This window comes from Urocitellus parryii, chromosome 4, assembly GCF_045843805.1.
Source record: "Urocitellus parryii isolate mUroPar1 chromosome 4, mUroPar1.hap1, whole genome shotgun sequence".
Lineage (NCBI taxonomy): Eukaryota > Metazoa > Chordata > Mammalia > Rodentia > Sciuridae > Urocitellus > Urocitellus parryii.
The window spans coordinates 134898335-134923185 of record NC_135534.1 but is presented as its reverse complement, the minus strand read 5'-3'; the positions used below and the strand labels follow the sequence as shown (position 1 = coordinate 134923185).

At 36.5% G+C, this 24851-nt stretch overlaps 1 protein-coding gene across 2 annotated transcripts in view; it reads right to left on the bottom strand.

Annotated features, from left to right (window-relative positions):
* The window catches only part of LOC113186547 (guanine nucleotide-binding protein G(q) subunit alpha), a 285871-nt gene that overhangs the window by 73855 nt on the left and 187165 nt on the right, over window positions 1-24851 (bottom strand). For both annotated transcript variants that reach the window (XM_026394018.2, XM_026394019.2), the window contains exon 3: window positions 11953-12107. In XM_026394018.2, the coding sequence (XP_026249803.1) occupies window positions 11953-12107 (155 nt within the window). The remainder of the gene's footprint in view (window positions 1-11952; window positions 12108-24851) is intronic.

Sequence of the window (24851 nt, the reverse complement as noted above, 5' to 3'; positions counted from 1 at the left end):
GGTAGGAGGTAAAGATTATAGTTTAAAGCTTTAAAATAACATTTCTGAATTATCTGTGACTAGATCATCTTCCATGTTAGCATGAATAATTGACACTTAGCTAAACATGGCTAAGTTTTTATGATGACAATAAAAAACCTGGTGGGCTTGTTTTCTATAAATGATATATTTTTTATCCTTCACCTCATAAATATGAAACTACTTGTAGACAACAATGATAAAGATTAAAAAATAATGTGTATCTTTCATGGTGATTTATAATGCCCCTAATCATAGTCTATCATCTATACATCTGTTGGCCTAATCATTATTAATCTACATGTATATCTATGTTTCTTCCATTCATCCATCCTTTGTAAGGTTGCATTTCACACTAGTTAAAAACTCAGGCTCTCCAATAAGCAAACGTGCATTAATTCACCTCCTCCTCCCTCTTATTAACTGTGTGACCTTGAACAAATTACTCAATCTTTTTGAGACCTTCTTTTCTCCTCTAACAGAGGGGAGGATAAATATCTACCACTGGGGGCGGGGGCTTTGAGGATTAAATGGAATAATGCATGTAAAAGACTAAGCATAGAATATAACATGTAGTAAATGTTCACCAAATAGGAGCAATAACTGTTTTTCATTAGTCTTTTACATTCCATACTTTAAAAATGGCAAGAAAAAAGACCTAAATGCTTTCCGCTCTGAAACATTACAGCTCATAAAATGGCCAAAGGGAGATAGTGCTAACCCCATGGTCAGTGAAATAGTGAAATTACTCATCTATTATTTCATGAAAAAATCATTTGTGAAGGTCAAACAGGAGCAGTCACTATTAGGAACTGAGGGTAGAGAGTGACATTTTTGTAAATAAAAACAAATATAAGAGAGATGTACAAAGTCTTAAGATAGGTGACATAGTCTTGGTACCAGGCAAGATTATTCTGTTATTTCAGAAAAGATGATTCTTGGATTTCATTTGGAAGGATGAACAGGAGTTCCTCAGACAGAAAAACGAAAGAAAAGCATGATTGTTCTTTGATCTCAGTGTTCTTAACATGCTGCTTGCATGGAATCTGACAACCAGCAGGCTCACAATAAGAAGAGTGGCTATGCTGCATCCTTTAAGCAGATGTGCCTGAGAGGCATCAGTTTATGTTAGAAATTTAATATCTACATATCCCCTTAAGCTAAATAGAAGAACTGTCACTATAGACAGCACTAAGCTCAAAGAGACTTCTATAAGATAGTGGTATTATATAATAAATTAGGTCTAGGGTGGGGAAGAGAAAAGAAATTGATTCAGAATATCAATGAAGTATGTTTTATTTTAATTACAGGACAGAAATAAAATGGACACCTCATATGAAGCAAGATAAAACATTCAAGATTGGCCAGGAAGAGGATACACAAAAATGTCAAAAGAAAAAAGGAAACAAATCATCTCAAATACAGAGAAAGGGAGGCATTTTGAGTTATTCTGTGAAAATGAGTTCAGTGTTAGGTTTTGGGGATGTTCCATACACAGTAACCTATATCCTCACCAGTTCTATTCTCTGCAGTTTACAGAGTATCTACTGCGGCCACTCTGGAGAACATGTGGACCCTGTAATGAGTAAATAAAGGGTGCCATGGGTACTATCCCTATGTTGGGAGGGTTCCTATCTAAAAGAAAGGTAAAGCACCAGAACTAAGATTAGGAAGAATTATATGATGCTGGTTCTCAGAACTCCTGATGCAGTGAGATTAAGGGCTGCTTGGGCACTGATCTACCAAGAGTCTTACAATCCCTGGAAGGGATCAGAAACATGGGGCCAATTAACTGAGCTCCATTTACAACTTCTTCAATAATTGGCAGGAATCAACTGAAATATCTCCTTGAAATAAAAAGAGTATTCTGGAGGAAATGAAGGAAACAAATGAACCAACCAAATCCCTTTATTTCATTTAGCTAAGGTAACCAAAAGTTCCTGCCCAGCTGGAGATTTCATTTACGCTTGCTATTTCATTAGAATCATGAATAGCAACTCCTTCCTTCTCAAAAGTGTCCTGGTCTGCATAATAAATCATACAGTCATCATCTTATCCAGTGCATGCAATAGATTACTGATTTTAAACAAAAGACTGAAATATATAACTTTCCAGTAGGAATTGTATTTCAAGAGAATCATATAGTACCCACCGAAGAGGGGACATTCTTCTTCATAGAAGGCCAATGTGCACCAAGCAATATAAGAAAAAAAAAAAACAGTTCTTTTACAAATGATTCAGTAAGGCAAGGACTATTGATTAGAATGAAAAGCTAGGTGAAGAAGAACTGATGGAGTACTAGAGATTACTCAGAAACAAAATAACATTGCAAGAGAAAAAAAAAACACAATCAATGGAGGAGGCCATTAACCTAACTCTGTGGGAAATCTTAGCTTCACCAACAATGGGTAAGATAATGTACAACATCATTTAGCATGCATATTAGTCACAATGTTTACCTTGAATCTAATCAGATCTTCAATATAACTTCCAGTTTATAGGAAATCCATGGGCTACAGGAGCAAGCTAAATCTTACTATGAAGCCACCAGTCAAACCCAGGCCAATGTCTTCAAGCAAGCCAGCGAGGTATAAAATGGTCATATAGAGGAGACTCAACATGGTGGTGGGCAGAGAGACAGCACTTTCAGTACCTCCTCAGCCACACAGACAGAGAGACACATCAGAACATTCGGATTCTACCTGCTGAGAAACTCCCAGCAAAATTCTGCTGAAGGGAGACCTAGCTGGGGAATTTGAGATTATTTGAGGTGACAGCTTGCCCCGGATGGGTGAATCTTGGCCACCCTGCGCGGAGGTCTGGGCCGCCGCTGCCTGGCAACGAGCGCAGAAGGAGGCATTTCAGCACTGCCGGATAACGTGTGAGGCATAGAGACCCTATGAAGAGGTTGCTAACAAGCCTTCATGAAACAGCGGACCAGAACAGAAACCGAGACTGGGACAGACCAGAGACAGGCCAGACCCACCCCTCCCAATGGACACTCCAGCAAGGAGTCTGGGGCCCGCCATAGCAGAGAGCTGACGTCACCAGAGTTCGGTGGAGAGGATGGCTTCCCAGCGGAATTGGCTTTAGCAGGTGTGTGACTCCCATCCCCACCAGATACATATAGCTGGGAAACCTCAAAAATCTTGCCCCAGTTCTGTGTGGGTGTGACTGTAGGGGCCAAGGGAAGCAGAAGGGACTCCTGACCCCAACTCCCCTACTACCAATGGTGACACCCAAGGCCTTAGCCGCCGGTTCCTGGGGGGTGTGGCCACCAAAGGGGTCCAGACAAATTAAACTAACGGTGTGAGCGGGGCCTGGATGGCTGGCAGGAGGAAGGGGGGAGTGGCCGGAGAAGAGAAACGGCTCTGGACTAACAGGATTGGAGAGACGCCCAGTAGGGGAAGAGGAGCCGCCTTACAGGGATTGCTGCCAGCACATAGAGGGCAGAAGCTCGGCTCGGAGGGCACAGCTCCGTCTACTGGAAAAGAAGAAAATAGAACTCTAAGACTTCATTTATCTTTTTTTTTTTCTTCCCTTTCCAGTCTCCTTTATTCCACCTGTCTTTCTCTCTCTGTTTCTCTTTAAGGACTCCTTCCTTCTTCTTCCCCCCTAAATTTCATCCCAAGCATTTCATTATGTGTAATTTTCTAAATGCAAATAGGTGAATGTTCCGAAGCTGTCTATAGGGCTCCTAAGTACCTAGCTATTACCAAATACCCTGATCCACTCGCCTGTTAATATCCCCCTTCAGTAGAGCAATCTTCCAAAGTAGCCAAGACATACTAACCTTCATACCATCATAGCACCCAACCTAAACATAAAGTCCTAAGACCAAACAACAGATCACTATATGCCTACTGAATCCGTAAACCTTTTATGAATCGAATGAATCAGCTTTAAATTACAATAAATCCCAACATCTCTAGACATAGTCTCCCACCACATAGGAGAGACCACAGAGATATACAAAACCAAAACAAATTTATAGGAGAAAACAGAAACACAGCAGTTAAACAGAGTTGGAAAGTAACATGAACACCATGAAAAAACAAGGGAAAAAAGGATTACAAACAATGCAGGACAACTTAAATTTACAGGAGAACCTAGAGGCATCAGAAAAATGGACAGAGAAAGAACTCAAGGCATACCTGACTCAGATGGAATGGAATCTTAAAGAAGTCGTTAGACAACAAGTCCAAACAATGAAAGAATACTTTGAAAATGAATTACATAAGCAGATTCAAGAAGCAAAAAATGAACTCTACCAGGAGATAGCGATTTTTTAAAAAAATCAAAGAGTAATCCTAGAAATGCAGGAAACCATAAACGAAATCAAAAACTCAAATGAGAATATTACAAATAGACTAGATCAAATAGAAGTCAGAACATCAGATAATGAATACAAAGTTTATCAATTCGAAAAGAGTACAGTCAACACAGAAAGATTGGTAAGAAACCACGAGCAAGACATCCAAGAGACATGGGATGTCATAAAAAAACCAAACTTAAGAGTAATTGGGATAGAAGAAGTTATAGAGGTCCAAACCAAAGGAATGAGCAATCTGTTGAATGAAATAATCTTAGAAAACTTTCCAGAAATGAAAGATGGAATGGAATGCCAAATTCTGGAAGCCTACAGGACCCCAAACATACAAAACCGTACTAGACCAACTCCAAGACACATTATTATGAAGATATCCAACATATAGAACAAGGAGAGAATATTAAAAGCTACAAGAGAAAGGAGGCAGATTACATTCAGGGGTAAACCAATTAGGTTAATGGCTGATTTTTCATCACAGACATTGAAAGCGAGAAGATCCTGGAACAACGTATTTCAAACACTGAAAATTAATGGATTCCAACGAAGAATATTGTATCCAGCAAAATTAAGCTTCAGGTTTGACAATGAAATTAAAATATTTCACAATAAACAAAAGTTAAAAGAATTCGCAGCCAGAAAACCAGCACTGAAAAGCATTTTGAGCAAAACACTACAAGGAGAGGAAATGAAAAACAGCATCCAAAACTAACAGTGGGAGGTAACTCAGTAAATGGGGGGGGGGGGGAATAACCAAAGAGGAAAAACAAGCCAAAATAAAATAAGTAAATAAATAAACATGACTGGAAGTACAAACCATATATCATTAGTAACCCTAAACGTTAATGGCTTACACTCACCAATCAAGCAACATAGGCTAGTAACTTGGATTAAATAAACAGATCCAACAATATGCTGCCTTCATGAGACTCATCTGACAGGAAAAGACATACATGGGCCGAAGGTGAAAGGTTGGGAAAAATCATATCACTCATATGGTCCTCGGAAGCAAGCAGGAGTGACCATACTCATATCGAATAAAATCAACTTCAAACCTAAGTTAATCAAAAGGGTTAAAGAAGGACACTATATACTGTTAAAAGGAACCATTCACCAACAAGACATAACAATTATAAATATGTATGCACCAAATAATGGTGCTGCAACGTTCATAAAACAAACTCTCCTCAAGTTCAAGAATCAAATAGACCACAACACAATAATTATGGGTCACTTCAACACACCGCTCTCACCAATGGACAGATCCTCCAAACAAAAGTTGAATAAAGAAAGTATAGAACTCAATAACACAATCAATAATCTAGACTTAACCAACATATATACAATATATCAACCATCATCAAGAGGATATACGTTCTTCTCAGTAGCACATGGATCCTTCTCAAAGATAGACCATACATTATGCCATAGGACAACTCTTAGTAAATATAAAGGTGGGGAGATAATACCATGCATCTTATCTGATCATAATGGAATGAAACTGGAAATCAATGATAAAAGAAGGAAGGAAAAATCCTGCATCACCTGGAAAATGAACAATATGTTACTGAATGATCAATGGGTTACAGAAGACATAAAGGAGGAAATCAAAAAATTCTTAGAGATAAATGAAAATACAGACACAACATATCGGAATCTATGGGACACAATGAAAGCAGTTTTAAGAGGGAAATTCATTGCCTGGAGTTCATTCCTCAAAAAAAAAGAAAAAAACCAACAAATAAATGAGCTCACACTTCATCTCAAAACCCTACAAAAGGAAGATCAAAACAACAGCAAATGTAGCAGAAGGCAAGAAATAATTAAAATCAGAGCAGAAACCAACGAAGTTGAAACAAAAGAAACCATGGAAAAAATTGACAAAACTAAAAGTTGGTTCTTCGAAAAAATAAATAAGATCGACAGACCCTTAGCCATGCTAACGAAGAGAAGAAGAAAGAGAACTCAAATTACTAACATATGGGATGAAAAAGGCAATATCACAACAGACACTACAGAAATACAGAAGATAATTAGAAATTATTTTGAAACCCTACATTCCAATAAAATAGAAGATAGTGAAGATATCGATAAATTTCTTAAGTAATATGATTTGCCCAGATTGAGTCAGGAAGATACACACAATTTAAACAGACCAATAACAAAGGAGGAAATACAAGAAGCCATCAAAAGACTACCAACCAAGAAAAGCCCTGGATCGGATGGGTATACAGAGGAGTTTTACAAAACCTTTAAAGAAGAGTTAATTCCAATACTTTTCAAGTTATTTCAGGAAAAAGAAAAAGAAGGAGCTCTTCCAAATTCATTCTATGAGGCCAACATCACCCTGATCCTGAAACCAGACAAAGACACTTCAAAGAAAGAAAACTACAGACCAATATCTCTAATGAACCTAGATGCAAAAATCCTCAATAAAATTCTGGCGAATCCGATACAAAAACATATCAAAAAAATTGTGCACCATGATCAAGTAGGACTCATCCCTGGGATGCAAGGCTGGTTCAATATACGGAAATCAATAAATGTTATTCACCACATCATATGATCATCTCGATAGATGCAGAAAAAGCATTCGACAAAGTACAGCATCCCTTTATGTTCAAAACTCTAGAAAAACTAGGGATAACAGGAACTTACCTCAACATTGTAAAAGCTATCTATGCTAAGCCTCAGGCTAGCATCATTCTAAATGGAGAAAAACTGAAGGCATTCCCTCTAAAATCTGGAACAAGACAGGGATGCCCTCTCTCACCAGTTCTATTCAATATAGTTCTCGAAATACTGGCCAGAGCAATTAGACAGACAAAAGAAATTAAAGGCATAAAAATAGGAAAAGAAGAACTTAAATTATCACTATTTGCAGATGACATGATTCTATACCTAGCAGACCCAAAAGGGTCTACAAAGAAATTACTAGAGCTAATAAATGAATTCAGCAAAGTGGCAGGATATAAAATCAACACGCATAAATCAAAGGCATTCCTGTATATCAGTGACAAATATTCTGAAATGGAAATGAGGACAACCACCCCATTCACAATATCTTCAAAAAAAATAAATAAAATACTTGGGAATCAACCTAACAAAAGAGATGAAAGATTTATACAATGAAAACTACAGAACCCTAAAGAGAGAAATAGAAGAAGATCTTAGAAGATGGAAAAATATACCCTGTTCATGGATAGGAAGAACTAACATCATCAAAATGGCAATGTTACCAAAAGTTCTCTATAGGTTTAATGCAATGCCAATCAAAATCCCAACAGCATTTCTTGTAGAAATAGATAAAGCAATCATGAAATTCATATGGAAAAATAAAAGACCCAGAATAGCAAAAGCAATTCTAAGCAGGAAGTGTGAATCTGGAGGTATAGCTATACCAGACTTCAAACTATACTACAGAGCAATAGTAACAAAAACAGCATGGTACTGGCCAAAACAGGCGGGTCGACCAAAGGTACAGAATAGAGGACACAGAGACCAATCCACAAAATTACAACTATCTTATATTTGACAAAGGTTCTAAAAGCATGCAAGGGAGAAAAGATAGCATCTTCAACAATTGGTGCTGGGAAAACTGGAAATCCATATGCAACAAAATGAATCTGAATCCCTTTCTCTTGCCATGCACAAAAGTTAACTCAAAATGGATCAAGGAGCTTGATATCAAAACAGAGACTCTGTGTCTGATAGAAGAAAAAGTTGGCTCCGATCTACATACTGTGGAGTCGGGCTCCAAATTCCTTAATAGGACACCCATAGCACAAGAGTTAAAAACAAGAATCAACAAATGGGACATACTCAAACTAAAAAGTTTTTTCTCAGCAAGAGAAACAATAAGAGAGGTAAATAGGGAGCCTACATCCTGGGAAAAAATGTTTACTCCTCACACTTCAGATAGAGCCCTAATATCCAGAGTATGCAAAGAACTCAAAAAATTAAACAATAAGAAAACAAATAACCGAATCAATAAATGGGCCAAGGACCTGAACAGACACTTCTCAGAGGAGGACATACAAACAATCTACAAGTACATGAAAAAATGCTCACCATCTCTAGCAGTCAGAGAAATGCAAATCAAAACCACCCTAAGATACCATCTCACTTCAGTAAGATTGGCAACCATTATGAAGTCAAAGAACAACAAGTGGGGAAAAGGGTACACTTGTTCATTGCTGGTGGGACTGCAAATTGGTGCGGCCAATTTGGAAAGCAGTATGGAGATTCCTTGGAAAGCTGGGAATGGAACCACCATTTGACCCAGCTATCCCCCTTCTCGGATTATTCCCTAAAGACCTTAAAAGAGCGTACTATAGGGATACAGCTACATTGATGTTCATAGCAGCATAATTCATAGCAGCATAATTGTGGAACCAACCTAGATGCCCTTCAATAGATGAATGGATAAAAAAAATGTGGCATTTATACACAATAGAGTATTACTCAGCACTAAAAAATGACAAAATCATGGCATTTGCAGAGAAATGGATGACACTAGAACTGATTATGCTAAGTGAAGGTAGCCAAGTCCTAAAATCAAATGCCAAATGTCATCTTTGATATAAGGAGAACAACTAAGAACAGAGCAGGGAGGAAGAGCATGAGAAGAAGATTAACATTAAACAGGGAAAAGAGGAGGGAGGGAAAGGGAGAGAGAAGGGAAATTGCATGGAAATGGAAGGAGATCCTCATCGTTATACAAAATTACATATAAGAGGAAGTGAGGGGAAAGTGGATAAAAAAACAAGGGAGAGAAATGAAGTACAGTAGATGGGGTAGAGAGAGAAGATGGGAGGGGAGGGGAGAGGAGGGGGGATAGTAGAGGATAGGAAAGGCAGCAGAATACAACAGACACTAGTATGGCAGTATGTAAAAACGTGGATGTGTAACCGATGTGAGTCTGCAATCTGTATACGGGGGAAAAATGGGAGTTCATAACCCACTTGAATCAAATGTATGAAATATGATATGTCAAGAGCTATGTAATATTTTAAACAACTAATAATAAAAAAATGTTCATATAGAGACATGACAAGCAGATGGTATGTGTAGTCCTAAAATCAACCACCTTTAAAGAACATTTTTGAAAGAATCTGGTGGGAAATTTGAATATGAACTGATAAGTACTAAGTATTAACTTTAGGTATACTATTGTAGTTTTTACTATATAGGAAAATGTCTTTTATAAAGAGAAGCATACTAAAATGCTTAAAGGTATAAGAACATGCCAAAATTTACTTTATTACTTCAGCATAAAAATATGCTTAGCAAGGAATCAGGTATATGTATCTATCTTAGATACATGTACCCATATATATGTAATTTGGGATATCGACTTCTCCCCATTTCCATAAGAGGAAGGTAAAACTACTTAAAGAATAATCACTTGAGGTGGTTGAGATCAGTCTGCACCAGATGCCCCAGTCATGGTCTGGCTCTATCAAAAGGGATGTGTCCAATGAGTAGGCCTGTTTCTATGGTGGACCTGGACTGTACCTGCAGAATTCTAAGATAGTGGCTTCCTGATGATTACAGCACCAACAGGACCTGGAGGAACTGACTAGGATAGCTTTTTGCCCTAAAGCAAGTAGGTATGGTAGCATCCAATTCTCATACTAAGTAACGCACACATATCCAGAAATCTACAAATCTAAATAGGGGGAATGTCATCTGAGGTGATGGAGGCTTGTCTCAAGACCACAACCATGGTAACCAAAACAGGTGTCTTCATGCACAAGGAATCTACCAAAGGGTCTATCCTGGTCAAAAAGCAAACCAGATTCCTGAGGGAGAACCTAACCCCAATGAGCATATAATTATTAGATATTAGAGCTCTTTACCAACTAGCAAGATCTCACTGTGGGGAGGATCATTACAAATAATGGATAAATAAAAGAGGCAGGGAGAGGAAGGAATGTAATTTCAAATAAATGGAAAAGACAAAGGTTACTTAAGTAAAGGCATCAAAGTAGAAATGTGAGAAATGGAAAGGAGTTAGAACCAGAGAGAACTAAAAAGGAGGGTGGAGGAGTAAACAAGCACAGCGGGGGAGACAAAAGGAGCAGGAACAGGGAGGATGGATAAAACACAACAGCAACATTGGGCGAGGGGGATCGATGAAATTTGAAATGGCAAAGGAAACAGAAGGACAGAGGGGGCAGGAAGTACAAGACAGACAGCTGGTCAAAGGTGGAGGGGGTAAAATTTGGAACAGAGAAGAGTTGAATGTATTTTTTCCCATCTCTGTACTCAAAGAAACTTACATAGCAGAAGCTCAGAAGGGACGAAGAAGGAAGGTAAGGACAGAGGGAGGGAGTGAAGGGAAGATGGGTAAACTAAGGTGAGCAGAAGGGAGACCAGGGAAAGGAGAGTGATTTGAATGTGTGGAAGGAGGAAGATGAAGAAATGGAATGAGTGTAGCACATATTTCAGAGGCACATAAGGAGATGAGCCTTAGTTCAGGTGTAAGAGATATTTTATGTCACATTCCAGAATTATGTAATTAAAATTTGCCATAAGAATACAAGAAAATATTTTGATCAGGCAATATTTCTATGGCCGACCTGAATCATAACTCATTTTCTATAAATGCAAAGATACAACTACACTGGAAAAACAAGAGGGCACAGCTCTGAGGTCTTCCATGCATTATTAAGTAAAACAAATCAGCCTATTGAGACTCCTTGTTTTCCCCAAGACCCTGCTCTCATCTACTGGGGACTTTATCAAATAAATTGGCCTAAGGCTGCTGAATATTTTCCACCCATTCTTCTGACCACAAAATAAGACAAAAGGCAAATTGGGTTAACATAATTAATGCAGACAGAAATCTGGCTAAATACTACAAAAAAATAAAAAAACATTCTCACTATTTTTCATGTGCTGGATTATCTAGACTGTTGAATACAATGATGACACTAATCCAATGATTACCAACATCTTTACTTTCCTTACATTAGGCAAGATTTTACTGGAGAATTGACAGATTTCTCTAGAAGGCAAATATTTCCCAGGACACATGAGTTTGACTGACAACTCACAAAATAATTCTGGAATGCATGCAAAATTAGACTCACATGTAATTTTCATGCAAAGGAAAACCCATCCATCAATAGAATAGTGGCTCTCAATAAACGGTCAAGATTCTGAGAACTCAAACTAGGAAATCTTATGTTTTAAGAAGCCATAATCATATTTTTATTGGCAATATCTAATGTTTTGTTTTCCAGCACATGAACAAGATCAGAATGTCTCAAAAATTATTATTACAAGATTTCAAACTGAGTAGTTTGTTTGACAATTACTAGTTTTGCAATTTTGGGGAGGAAACAAGGTGGTAAATCAGATTCCTAGATTCTTCTGTTTTGTTTTTCAAATAGGTAAAAGAAAATACTCTCCATTGTGAGTCCAAACCCTTATAATATAGTCTAGATTTATGAGTTTGGAACAAGCCTAGTATCTATAATTCCTAAGTTTGATTACTACATGCATAGCACAGAATGCGGACGTTATAACAATTGCAGAACATATTCAAATGAAACCAGGGTAAAGAGAAAGATTGAAATGCCTCCTGCCTGGATACTCACTATTTGGTAGAGTCAGATAACTGATATTCTCGTCGTCTGTCATAGCATTCCTGGATTCCAGGGTCATTCCACAAACTCTTTATTGCATCTACATATGGATTCTCAAAAGCAGACACCTTCTCCACATCAACTTCTCGAACTAATTGTGCATGAGCCTGTTTAACAAAAAAAAAAAAAAGAAAAAAGAAAAAACAGCAGCAGTTTTAATACCCTTTCCATTACTTCCCAAATGACCTTTGGTTTACACGTAATATTATGCATGATTCAAGTAACATCTTCCTTCTTAGACTAATTTTCAAACTGATTCATAATAAAGTTATGCTTCATATTTTTAATTTTTCTTAGAGAAAACACAATCTCAAGTCTTTCTTTCTACAGGAAACCTTAAGGCTATTTAAAGTTGATCAGAAAAACTGTAAGAAAGCAGAGTGTTCAGCTCTCTTGCCAGAACAGTAATAAAGTCATCTTACGTATGCTGAGATGTTTTCAGGCAAGTATGGTGACCCTAAAACTATTAAATTATTATCCCCTCTATGTTTATAAATTATTATAATAAACACATACCACATCAGCCCATAACTAGTACATGTCTTAGCAGAAACTCAGAATCATCAACTAATCAGGTGATTTTTTAAGGGTTCGCTTTTAGGGTAGGGTATAAAACCACCAGAAGAACAGTTGATATTAATGATTAATTTGAACAATAATAATCATCTTCCCTCTACCCCTACACACTCCAACCTCCAAACTATTTTATATCTGCCTTGTCTATATTATCAGATTAAGGACCCCACTCAATTTTTTAACCATAAAAAAGTTCTTATTTTCATTATACTACATTTAGCAGGAAAGAGGGATTTAAAATATTTTTCAATAAGATTGAAATAACAATATTTTTTATTAACCAAACATCATTTATTCTCAAATTATCCAGAATATATCACTAATAATCCCAATGAAATTAGGTTTTATTGAATGTAATATATACGCAAATTAGACATACATATAAATATGCAAATAAAAATAAATATAATAACTAATTAACTTAAAAATTGGAGGCAGATGGCTGATAATTATTGAAAGAGTCCTTAGTTTGCATAGAGATACAAACTTTTTAACAAGGTTAGCAAGGCTATCATGATTACATCTTGGCTAAATTATTCATTCCAGCCCTGTTTGGATCCCAACCTTTACCTTTCTTTTCTTCCCATAAGTAGGACAAGACCTTTTTTAATACACTAATTTTGACTTAAGGTTTTAAGAAGTTCAACACACTCTAGACTTTCTTATGAGTTCTACTCTGACCACAACATTCAGATCTAGCAACCAAGAAGTCCTAGCTCCACTCTGCTATCTGATCTTGGAAATGGATTCCTATAGTTATTTTCAGGAATTGGTCCCAGTCTAGGCAATGCTTTGTTAACCTATCAGCAATGTTAACAGCCTGGAGTCCTGAATCCCATCCTTGGTAGGGCCTACATCAATCAGAGTTCCTTCTGAGTGGAGCCTTTCAAAAACAGTGGCCCAAGTGAATGTCCAGGCTGTGCTTTGCTTGGCTCAACAGCCACACTGTTAAATCAGGTTGAACTTTCTTGTCCCAAAGACTGGGCTGAACCCATCTGCTCTGCCTACAGAATTGGCCCTCCTCCAAGCATATGAGGCTTCCTTCACTCTGCCCAACATCAGCAAGTACCGCTAACATCAGGTTTCAACCTCTCCCTTTCTGCCCTTGCTCACTAAGCATGAACAAGCACTAACTTTGTGTCCTGAGATAGGACAATTGACCACCCCTGATATAATCCTAAATTACATATCCCATGGGTTCTCTTGAGAAATCTGAGAATATTGAGGAAGGCAGAAGGTGGGATGGAAGCAGGGACATATGCCAAATGTTTTCCTGTTGGGTATAGTCTAAAGTCACACAACCTGGGACACAGTAGGTGACATTGGTGGGTACTTTTAATGGATGCTGATGACTGAATAATTTTCTGGCATTTTACTACAATAATATGTAGACAAATTCCATTATGTACTAGGTGAAATGGCTAAGACTGCTTTCTAGATTGGGTAAAAGTACATGGTGACATAGGTTAGGGTAGGTAGAATTTCCAAAATGAATTTGATAACTCACTCCACTAGGCCAAGCGATGGCATTTGGAAAGAGTCCATCCATTACTTACCATTACTTACTCTCATAGAACTACAGAATTCTGAACAAAGCTTAGTTCAGTAGCTGGAATAGGGGCATTTACATGATGTTTGTTATTATCTTTCTCTCTAATGATAGTATAAGTTCCAAGACAGGCTCAACAATGCATTATCAGGGCCTAGCAAAGTGTCTGATACCTGGTGAATGATAAGTATTTGTAAAATGAAAGAAGGAAGGAAGGAAGAAAGAAGAGTGGGTACTAAAGTAGGCTGGAAATTACGACACCTAAATTCTAATTCTGGCTTTACCTATAATGCGAGTGATGATTCTTATGAGAAATTACATTTTTATATAAAATTTTCCCTGTCCATAAACATAAGACAACTCAACCCAAACACCTATGATCTCATCTAGCATAAATTGCATGACTGTAAATATATGTAATAAACACACCCACAATGTGTAACACTGAAGAGTTATGACACTGTTCCTCTATGAGCACACAATATCATTCAGCAAAATAATACCTTATTATCTCAAACCATAGCTGAGAAGACAGGGCAGAACATAGCTAACTTTGTACATGAGCAAGTTCAATGCAGTATGGACTGAGTAGGTATCAGAGAGAAGATAGGAGTTAGCTAGACAACAGGTGAAGATGAAGATTCATGAGGCTTCCAAAGAGAAGGAATAACACAAACAAAACCTTTGTAGGAGAAATAAACATGAAACCTTCTTTTAACTGTGGGGGTGGGGGGATGGTCTTGTGAGGAAAAATCATGGTGATTCAATTCACACAAACCTGCATAATGAATGACATATCATTTGTCTCAGTGCTGAATCTGTAACTCTCAAGTCAACCTCCATCATCTAAGAAAGAATATTGCCCTTAATATACACTGATCACTGTGCTGCCTCCACCCAGGTCAGAATTTCTAAGTCACTTTTAAAGCTGAAGTTAAGAATTCCATCCTTGCCCTTTTGGAAAAAGGCATTCAAATATAATCAATTATAATTTGCATTTATGTAGGAGCTTTCATGTGATGTTCTCTAAGTTATTTAAAAGCTTGGCAGCATTTTATAAAACACACACAGAACTCAAAAATTGTTTATGTCAACATTCCCAAAGGAATAGCAATCCTTGATTTTTTTTTTTGTAAAAAACATTTTGCATTGTGGAAATAATATTTTTTAGTATGTTAGAATAGAAAGATAAATTAGATTCTATTAAAAATTTGCCCAAATGTAAAACAGTAGTAAAATATTATAAATAATTATGTTAAATTAAAACAATTATCAATAAAATTGCATATGATGAAGTCGCCTTCAATAACATAATATAAATAATAAGTCAATTATAATTAACCTATTTTAAGCATTGTGCACAGAAAAGCAAAATGTGTTAATGAATCATAAAAATAAAATGTAAAATATAAATTTATTTTATTTCAAGTTACTGTTGAGCACATTGGGTGGAGATATTTAATGCTGAATGCTAGCTTTCAGAACTCTTAGGAAGCTCATGGCAAGCCTTAGAAGGAACACTGTGAGAACTCTTAAAAAGTTCCTCTTAGGAATTCTGGCAGAATTCTAGGGAAAGGCCACATGGAAACTGTGAGATGTGCCAATGTGGTAATGTCATGTTTTTGTGACATGGTGATCATAAAATTCAGGTAAATCTTAGATGTGTTGATATTTCCATGGTTGTTTCTGCAAAGGGAAGAAGGAATGGAGGTCCTACCACATAGGTCTTAGGTCTTACCCTGCCCACTGAGGACCAAGCTTTCAAATGAAATTTTTAAAATCTCATGGTCACTTTGAAAGGACTTTCAAAAACTCATTAACAGCTCAAGGTGGCTTTAGACTGGAATGTCACACCTATTTTTATTCCTACACTCTGGAACTAAAAACCAAATGGTAACTTCCACATTTGCTGAAGCTCTTAGACACAAATATTCAGTTCATTAGATCTGCTCTGTTTGAAGGGGAGACTTCAGAGGACCTCTGAATCAGAAATGATAGGGACCACCATCAGAGTCTGTTTTAATTCTAAGCTAAGGCTCCCACCTTTCTACATTTTCCATTTGACTCTAAATACGGGGGGGGGGGGGGGCCGGGACACCAACAACAATCCAGCTAGCTTTGTTTTCCTCTGATCAAAGGAAGCATATAACAGAGTGATAAACCCTCAGACTGGCCTATTTGCCTTATCCCACCCAGTTGTAGCTGAGAATGACTTTGTATTAGGTAGCCAATATCTCTATAAACCTCTGCTTCCTGGTTACCTTACACTCCCATCCTTTATAGGGGGTAATAACTGCTTTAACTTTACAGGGTTAAATTACAGAATGCATATAAAATACATAAAGGTGGAGCCTAATATCTAAAGCTACTGGTTATTTAAAAGGCAAAAACAAAAGGAATAATAGCACAGAAAATATAAGCCATGGTATATATGTACAATCTAGCCTCTGTGCCCTTGGCATGTCATCCAACTCTTAATTTGTTCAAATGGGAAATGACATTCTGGAAACCCTTCCTGGATATTGGGTCTCTGAGTCCTCAAATTTGTAAATGCCCCTCAGCATCAAATTGACAGCAGAAAACTTGGACACAGTTATTCATCAGACTTCTTACTTTTTTTGACCCCTTTATAGCCTGAACAGCTGGCCCTCTCTCACACTGCACACAGCGACAGTTGTTGCTGCATCTTTTTAAATAAGCATTACTACATAAATGACAACAATAAAGTCATACCGAGTCGCTGCTGTCTGGGTTCACGTTATTGACTGACTCATTCCATAGAAAAGCCTCTCTGCACTTATGATGCAACTCATTGCTCAGCAAAATTACAAATTACTGCACGACACAGCCTCTTGAAGCCCCTCCTGAAGATTATGGATCCTGTTTGAAATCTACTGGTGGCAGGGATCTACTTATTCTTCTTTGCTAAGTTCTCATGTCCCTCTTAAACTTGGTATAAGATGAAGACTATTCAGTCTTTCACTGAGCAATTTAAAGAATCATGGTCATAAGTGAAGAGATAGAGCTTGATATCAGCCTGAGACCAACCAGATTTTAATTGTATTATATTTCACCACATAATCATGATTTTCTGCCAATTTTGGGGGGGAGGTGTGGGGGCAAAAAAGTGGGGTGCAACCATTATGTGAAGCTATTTTTTTAAAAATTGTGTCAGTGTTATTTAAAAATCATTTATTACTTATTTATTAGTAAATCATCTTTGGTGCAAGATTAGGATGTATGAAGTACTAATGAATATGCATTAAAACTGAATAGTCCAAATCAACACACATCATTTCTTCACAATAGTGAAGTTAAGAGATGTTAGTAAAATGCCTAAAACAAGTATTATAAGTACTATAAAATACAAGAAGGGCTGAAGAAGTAGCTCAATGGCAGAGCACTTGCCTAACATGGGTGAGGTCTTGGGTTCAATCCCCAGCATCAGAATAAAAGAAAAATAAAATATTGCTGGAAATATCTTTCTGTTTTGGGTTTTGCTTTCCAAGAGGCTATACTGACTTATTGGAAATAAGTCAGTATAGCCTATTGGAGGAAATATTCCTTTATCATTTAAAACATTCTTTTTCTTTTAAAATCTCTTTTCTGGCCCTATTACTAATTTTTCAAGTAAACATTCTTCTATTTAGTTCCATGCTTGTCATCTTCCTACTTCATGTTTGTCACCATATCCTAATTATCAGAAGCAATGACACTGGAGGTCAGATGCTTGACGCAGTATGGCAAAACATAAACCAAGCAGTTCCAAAGAGTGTGGGACTGATGTAATTTACATGGTCCTATTACAAAGAATCTTGCCCTCAGGTCTGCAAAATCTTGCATTACCAGGGCACAGTGGTACACACCTGAAATCCCAGTGACTCTAGAGGCTGAAACAGGAGAACCACAAGTTCTATTTTCACCAACTTAGCTAGACCCTGTCTCAAAACAAAATTAAAATAAAATTTAAAAAATAAATAAATTAAGTTAAATTAAAAAGGCTGGGGATGCAGTTCAGAGGTAAAATGGCCCTGAGTTTAAAATCCCCAGTACCTAAATAAATAAACAAATAAATCTTACACTCTTTGAAGTCCCACTTATTACCTTTATGATTATGATGGTAACATCATAGTATGGGTATATGCACATAAGCATCATAAATACTACCTAAAGAACAGTTTATTTTCAGAAAGTTTATATAAAGTCATAGTGTGATAAAGAAGAAACTGGGAAGGGAGACTCTTTTAAAGATTTACAAATCATTAAGATTAGGGAATGGGCTGAGGTTTGAGCTCAGAGGTAGAGTGCTCACCTGGCATGAGTGGGGCACTGGGTTCCATCCTCAGCACCATATAAAAATAAAATAAAAGTATTGTGTCCACCTACAACTAAAAAGCAATATTGAAAAAAAGATTAGGGAATGTATGTATGGATGCCTTCAAAGAATATTTGTGGGACATTAGTTACTTGAGATTTTAATAGCTATCTATTTGACAAGTAGGTTCCAAAGTCAAAGTAAGACCAATGTAGAGAATGGTAGTTATAAGAAGTTAAACAGATGTCTGTACTGCAAAATGCAGAAGCTTTAAGAAGACAATGGAGCTGGGCATCTGTGAGCTAAGGGTTGGAGTTCTCAAACTTGTTCAACCATGGAGGCTATCTTCCTTTCAACTGGTTTACAGGATTGTTGTACTTATGGATAACATTTTTAAAACATGGAGTAGGGAGTGAGAACATGAACAGCCAACAGGGGCTTGATTTTATACAAATACAACAACTTCCTGGCTGATTCTCCCCCAGTCTGGCATAGTACGTAAATGCCTTGCTTTATGGATTCATATCATCGTCATTTCTGAGATCACATATTATATGTGGATCATTTCCTGATATTACCTCTCAGGAAAAAAAATCTAATCACGTTAGCCCTTTGTAATGTCTGTGCTCCTATAATCTTATTAACCAGAGGAATATGTTGCTGCTGGCTTGGGATTTTATTGTTTGACAAAAGAGAAAACAGATAAAGAAGACTCCCCAACTCAGTTTCGTAGACTTTCAGACAGAGCCCTCAAAGTAAAATGAACAAGTTCCTTAATGTTTTGAGGCCCAGACACTCCTGAGCATTCCAAGGTCCAGCACAGGGGTACAATCTTTCTGGAACACCCTGTATGAAATAGGCACGGGGAAGGAAAGAAGCTTTTCAAATAGCTTGTCTAAATGCCCCTTTAACACAGAGCAGAAACTGTTCTATTAGTAAAAATATAAAACAAAATAATAGCAGTGATACCTCTTTGTCCTGAGAAAAAGAGTAACGAAATATTCAGAATGTGAGTAGAAATGAAGGAAACCCATATCTTACCAGAAAGATTTTTAAATAAACAGAAGTCATATAAGGTCACTTTGGTAAGGACATAAATTTTAGGAAGATTATAGGTAGTAATCAACTGTGGAATGTTACTGGGACCAGTACTAAGAAACTGGTGACTTTCTATTGAGAGTGTGATGATGCAGTTTACCAACCACACCATGATACTTTTGAGTATAAAAAAGGCTACTAAAATTGTTAATGTCATGCAACTCTAAAATATTTATTTATTGACCAACAAATCAGTTGTACTATGTTGGTATTATTAAAGGAAATACATATTTTTTAAAACATTAATTCCAAATACAAAATTATTTCTTAAAAATGTAACTTTCATTGTTCATGTAGATTAAAAAAGAAACATGAGCAGAAGTATTTTTGTTGGTACCTTCTTGTACTTGAATCATGCTCTTAGCTATATCTGTATTTTATAATGTGTCTCTGTCATTTTTCAGAAGACTAATTTTTTTTCAAAATGGACATATTATACTTTTAAATATTTAAATATTGCTTGCAATATTCTTTTTTAAAAATCTACTAACCACTGAAGGTTAATAAATTTGAAATTGTTAATGTTTTCAATTCAATTCTTCTCTGCAGACCTTAATATAATTAATTTGCAAATATCTTCTCTTTGGATAAGGTCAGAACAAATTCTGCTAAATGGAAGATATTTCCTACACTATTATATTTTTCAAGTGAAAATATGTAAATATTTAAGTTCAAATATTTTCATAGGAACTACCTTCCATTAGGAACCTAATGTTCTTAAATATGTTTTGAAGATGAAACTCACAATTGGTAGGTTGTTGAGGGTTATTTAGATACAATTGTGACTTATATGTGAGCCATAACTAACTCCAAGTGCATTTCTGATCCACAGGCTTTATTTAATATATATAGTACTTTACGGTAGATGACACTTTTTTTCCATCAAGAACTATATATCATTACCACAAAATACTCTTATTTCCACAATGACTTTTAAAACATTTTAAATAATCAAAGGTTTTACTATTGTATCCAAAGCCATGCTAAGTATTTCACTTTATCAACAAATTTTTAAAAGTTGGACTTGGATTCCATGAATTAGTGGGTGGAAAAAAAAACTAAACCATCAATTATTTGTAAATGATTTCTTCTGTTTAGGGGAGTTAATGAATTAAAAACTACTGCTTTAATTTTTGTACATGTGTAAGAATAGCTGGAATAAATGATGAGCTAAATTAGATTAGAAGGGAAGTCACTTTATCAAATGAAAAGTCATTAAGGACTGATATATACATTTTCTGCAACTGCACATGTAAAATGTCATCTTTGGGCAAAGTCTTCTGAAAATACTCACAAACTTTTGAAGTAGCTATAAATCCTTTTTCAGAAGACTTAGGCCTTTAAAATTTTCTGTGGTTGATGACATCACTATGGCTACAATGGTGGATGCTAAATATTAACAATCTTTACATAAGTTATACATTATCATTGACTTTAAGAAACAAACAAAAAAGCTCAGTTTTTTTGTTGTTAAACATGTATTTTAAGGTTTTTCAAAGCTTATTATGGCTAAAAGAATTTGTCTCAAAATAAAAGCATCAACTAAACAATGAATTGAATAGTAATAGATTTATAGCAAATGGTCACTGAAGCAAAAGCTTTTTAGGCCACACAGATTGCTCAGTCCTGATTTTCCACACATAATTCACATGACAAAAACTTCCCACTGACCCTGCTTACTGCTGGGCTGGTGTGTGAGTGGATCTTGCAGTGTACAGAGAACAGCATGACTAGTAGATGCAGCAGCAGCACATGCCTCTACAACTTTGAGACTAGAAGGGGCTGGATGTCTCCAGTCACTTGTTGGAACTTACTTCTATTCAGTAGAAATGCCACATGCTGTCTTTGAAAGGGAGGTACAGTTAACAATGAGTCTGGGAAGGATGTGGAAAAGTGTTGGAACAGATTTGAGATTTAATCAAGCAAGAAGTTTATGTACCTGCACAGACAAATCTGGAAACACAAAGTGAATATATATTAATGCTAAACTGGCTTATTTTAATGCAGATATTAATAAGAATGCTTTATTAAAAATGAAAACCTGTGACAAATGCTAAAGTGGTGGGATGTTAGGACAACAGGTATCAAGTTTAGTATCTGAATCTCAGTCACACTGGGACTCATTATTAGCCTATACATGGAGAAGACTTGGCTTTCATACCAAGAGGGCTAGAATTGAGGTCTCACATACCACTTGATTCAGTACAATTTTTTAAGAGGTCAATATCTAAAATTCAGAGATTTCACATTAAGAATAACAAAACCCAAACACACACACACACACACACACACACCCCAAAACAAAACACACAAATACCTACTCCTTTTGATAAACTGAAAGACTAAGCAATATTGCCCATATTCCAAGATGACAAGGAGCTCTAGTGAGGTTGGCTACCAACTGACTCTCACATTGACAAGAATAAAGAAGAGAACACATATTTGTTACAGAAGTTAAGCATATTCTATGTCCTATAATGCAAAAACTATGTTGGATCAAAGAACAAAACCTGGCCACCTTCATATTACCTACCAGACCCTGAAATAATTTGAGCTTACCCCTGCCCAAACCCACAACTCCCAGGGCTTTCGTGTAATTCTTGTATTCTCTGTTTGATAAGGAGGCTTGTATACTTTGCATATGAAGAACTGAGAATTACTCTGAATCTGACTCCTACAAATCAACATTTTCTTAGCTTATTGGCTAAGATTCATTAAAAACCTGTGTAGCTGAGACCTTCCAATGTTTTCTCCTCATGGTCCTTTAATTTATGCACTAAAAGCTTGTGCTCTGAGTTCTAATACACACAGATCTAACTGAGAAAAACACGGCATGCATTAGGTACCAAAGAGTACCACATGGTTTGGGTTGTTAGGAATGTCACATACACAGTGGCTCAGGGCCTGTGGCTTTGGAGTTAAATGCATGGAATGAGATCATTTACATACTTTGGCACTCCTGTAAAGCCTTGATTTCCTTACCCCAAAGTGAAGTTCTGATAGCTACTTCACAGTACTGTTGTAAAGATTAAAAGTAAGAATATACATAAAAGAACAGAGTAACAAGCACATACTAATGCGTCAATAAATAGAAATAATCTTTAGTTTGTACCTCAGGTATAACACAAGGGGAACGATGGTGGAATATCCTTGTGAAATATCCTCTCCTAATACTTTTTTGTATTCAGTGAAACTTGGGGATCTGTTCAAAAATTATAATTTCTAGGATTCCTACCAACATGTTGTAGCACTAGGTTTTGTACTGCAAGGAAATGCTGTTTTAAATTCTTAAGATATAGATTATATATAAAAATTATAATTACCACTGGTGATTATTTTATAGTTAAATTGTTTTTCAACTAGAAGGATGTTGACTTTCAGTGACACAAAAAGGTTGTTTTTCTCCCCCACTACAGGAAAGCCTAAATCTCCTTAGATTATATTCCTCTTGAAACACACAAAGACCACAATCTAATCAAAAACTTGTCTAAGCCAGGTACAGTAGCACATATGTGTAATCCCAGGAACTAAAAAAGCAAGGCTCTAAGCAACTCAGTGAGACCCTATCTTTAAATAAAATATAAAATAAGGCTGTGGATGTGGCTTAGTGGTCCAGTGCCCCTGAGTTCAATCCCTAAACAAAACAAACAAACAAACAAAAAACCTTGTCTAACATATCCCATTAGATGTGCCTGAAGGCTTTACCTGATTTTGTGTGTGTGTGTGTGTGTGTGTGTGTGTGTGATTTATATGTGTGTGTGTGTGTGTGTGTGTTCTCCATTCCTTGAATTCTTTATTTTTAAATTCTTCATACATCCTCACCTGAGGTTCAATCTTTTGTGTCAAAAACTTCACTCTTCAGCAAGCATTTTACCATCTGCTCTCCTAGTGTGCTTCCTCTTCAACTCTAAAGAGCTTCCCATGAAAAGCTAAAGTGATTGGTGACACAGCATTAGTCATGAAATACCACAAACCAAATCAATCTTTATATAATCAAAAAAAAAAAAAAAAACACACCAACTTGCACTGCTTTCTCAGGAAGATGAAAATGCATATTGCCTCTTTTTTGTGTTACTGGTTATATTGCTATTTTTAAAAAGTTTTTGTGTGATTTCTAAATTTAGCCCCGACTTCCTTTTCACTGTGTCATCTGAGCTACCACCCATTTCTGATAACATTCTGATCTTCACTCCAAAGAACCTATATAGAAACTGCCTGTCAGAAGGAAGTTAACCTTTCACTAACCTCTTTTGTGCTTGCCCCAGACAGTACAAGAGACCACGTCTTTCCCTTCTCCAGTTTCTATTGGCACTATCTCCATATATTTTACATATTTTAAAATCTCCTATACCTGGTTATAGGAAATACCAACCATTCTAGAGCATCAACATCTACTATTAAACTAGTCTCTTGCTGGGAAAATATGAGTTAAAGGAAGATGTTGATCTCTTTCAACCTAATGCAGAAGACTGGGGTGAAAGAAAACAAGAGGTGGTAGGTGAAGAAACTGCTGGTTTGCTGATATGAGATGAAAAACAATGCCACACAGACAGAAACTTCTGAATTATCTACCTGGATTAATTACCATTCTATGAAAATACTCTGTTCTTTTGTTTTCTACTCATGGTTATCAGATTTAATAAATTAAATTTATTAATAAAATTTAAAATTTAAATTTATAGAGATTTAAACTTTTTTTGGAATAAAGGGAAAACGTCAAGCAATATGTTCAAAATTTTGAGCAGAAACAATCAGAGTGTCTAGGTAGTAAACACAGTATGGGATTTTCATATTTATGAAGACAAAATAGCAGTAGAATCTAATTAAAAAATAAATCTGGGGGAAAAGGATGTGTGGTGGGATTCGTCCTTCCCAGAATTCACTACATCCTCCCATTTGAGCCTTTCTCAGTTATTCTTATCCTCTCAGGACACTGGTGGTCTTCATGACACTCACTGGGCATCAAGCTACATATTGTCTGGTACTGCTGTTTACCTGTTCCAGGTCTGTATGTACAGAATTTCTAACAATGCTGCATATTACTTTAGGTCAGACTGTCTAATATTTCTTGTATTCTAGCAGAATGTTAGTAATAGACCAGTAAGTACTCGTAAAACAGAACAAAGATATCTTCACTTCTGATATATTTGTCCAGAAATGAAATTTAAGAGGACTGAAGGGAACACTAGAGAGACGGTACAATGACCAGTTCTGGACAGAGGCAGCAGTCCTACTCAGGAAACTGGGAGACCTACTGGTTCTCTGGTAAAATGTGAGATTAGCTCCAGAACCTTTATCTGTGAAGGGCTGACT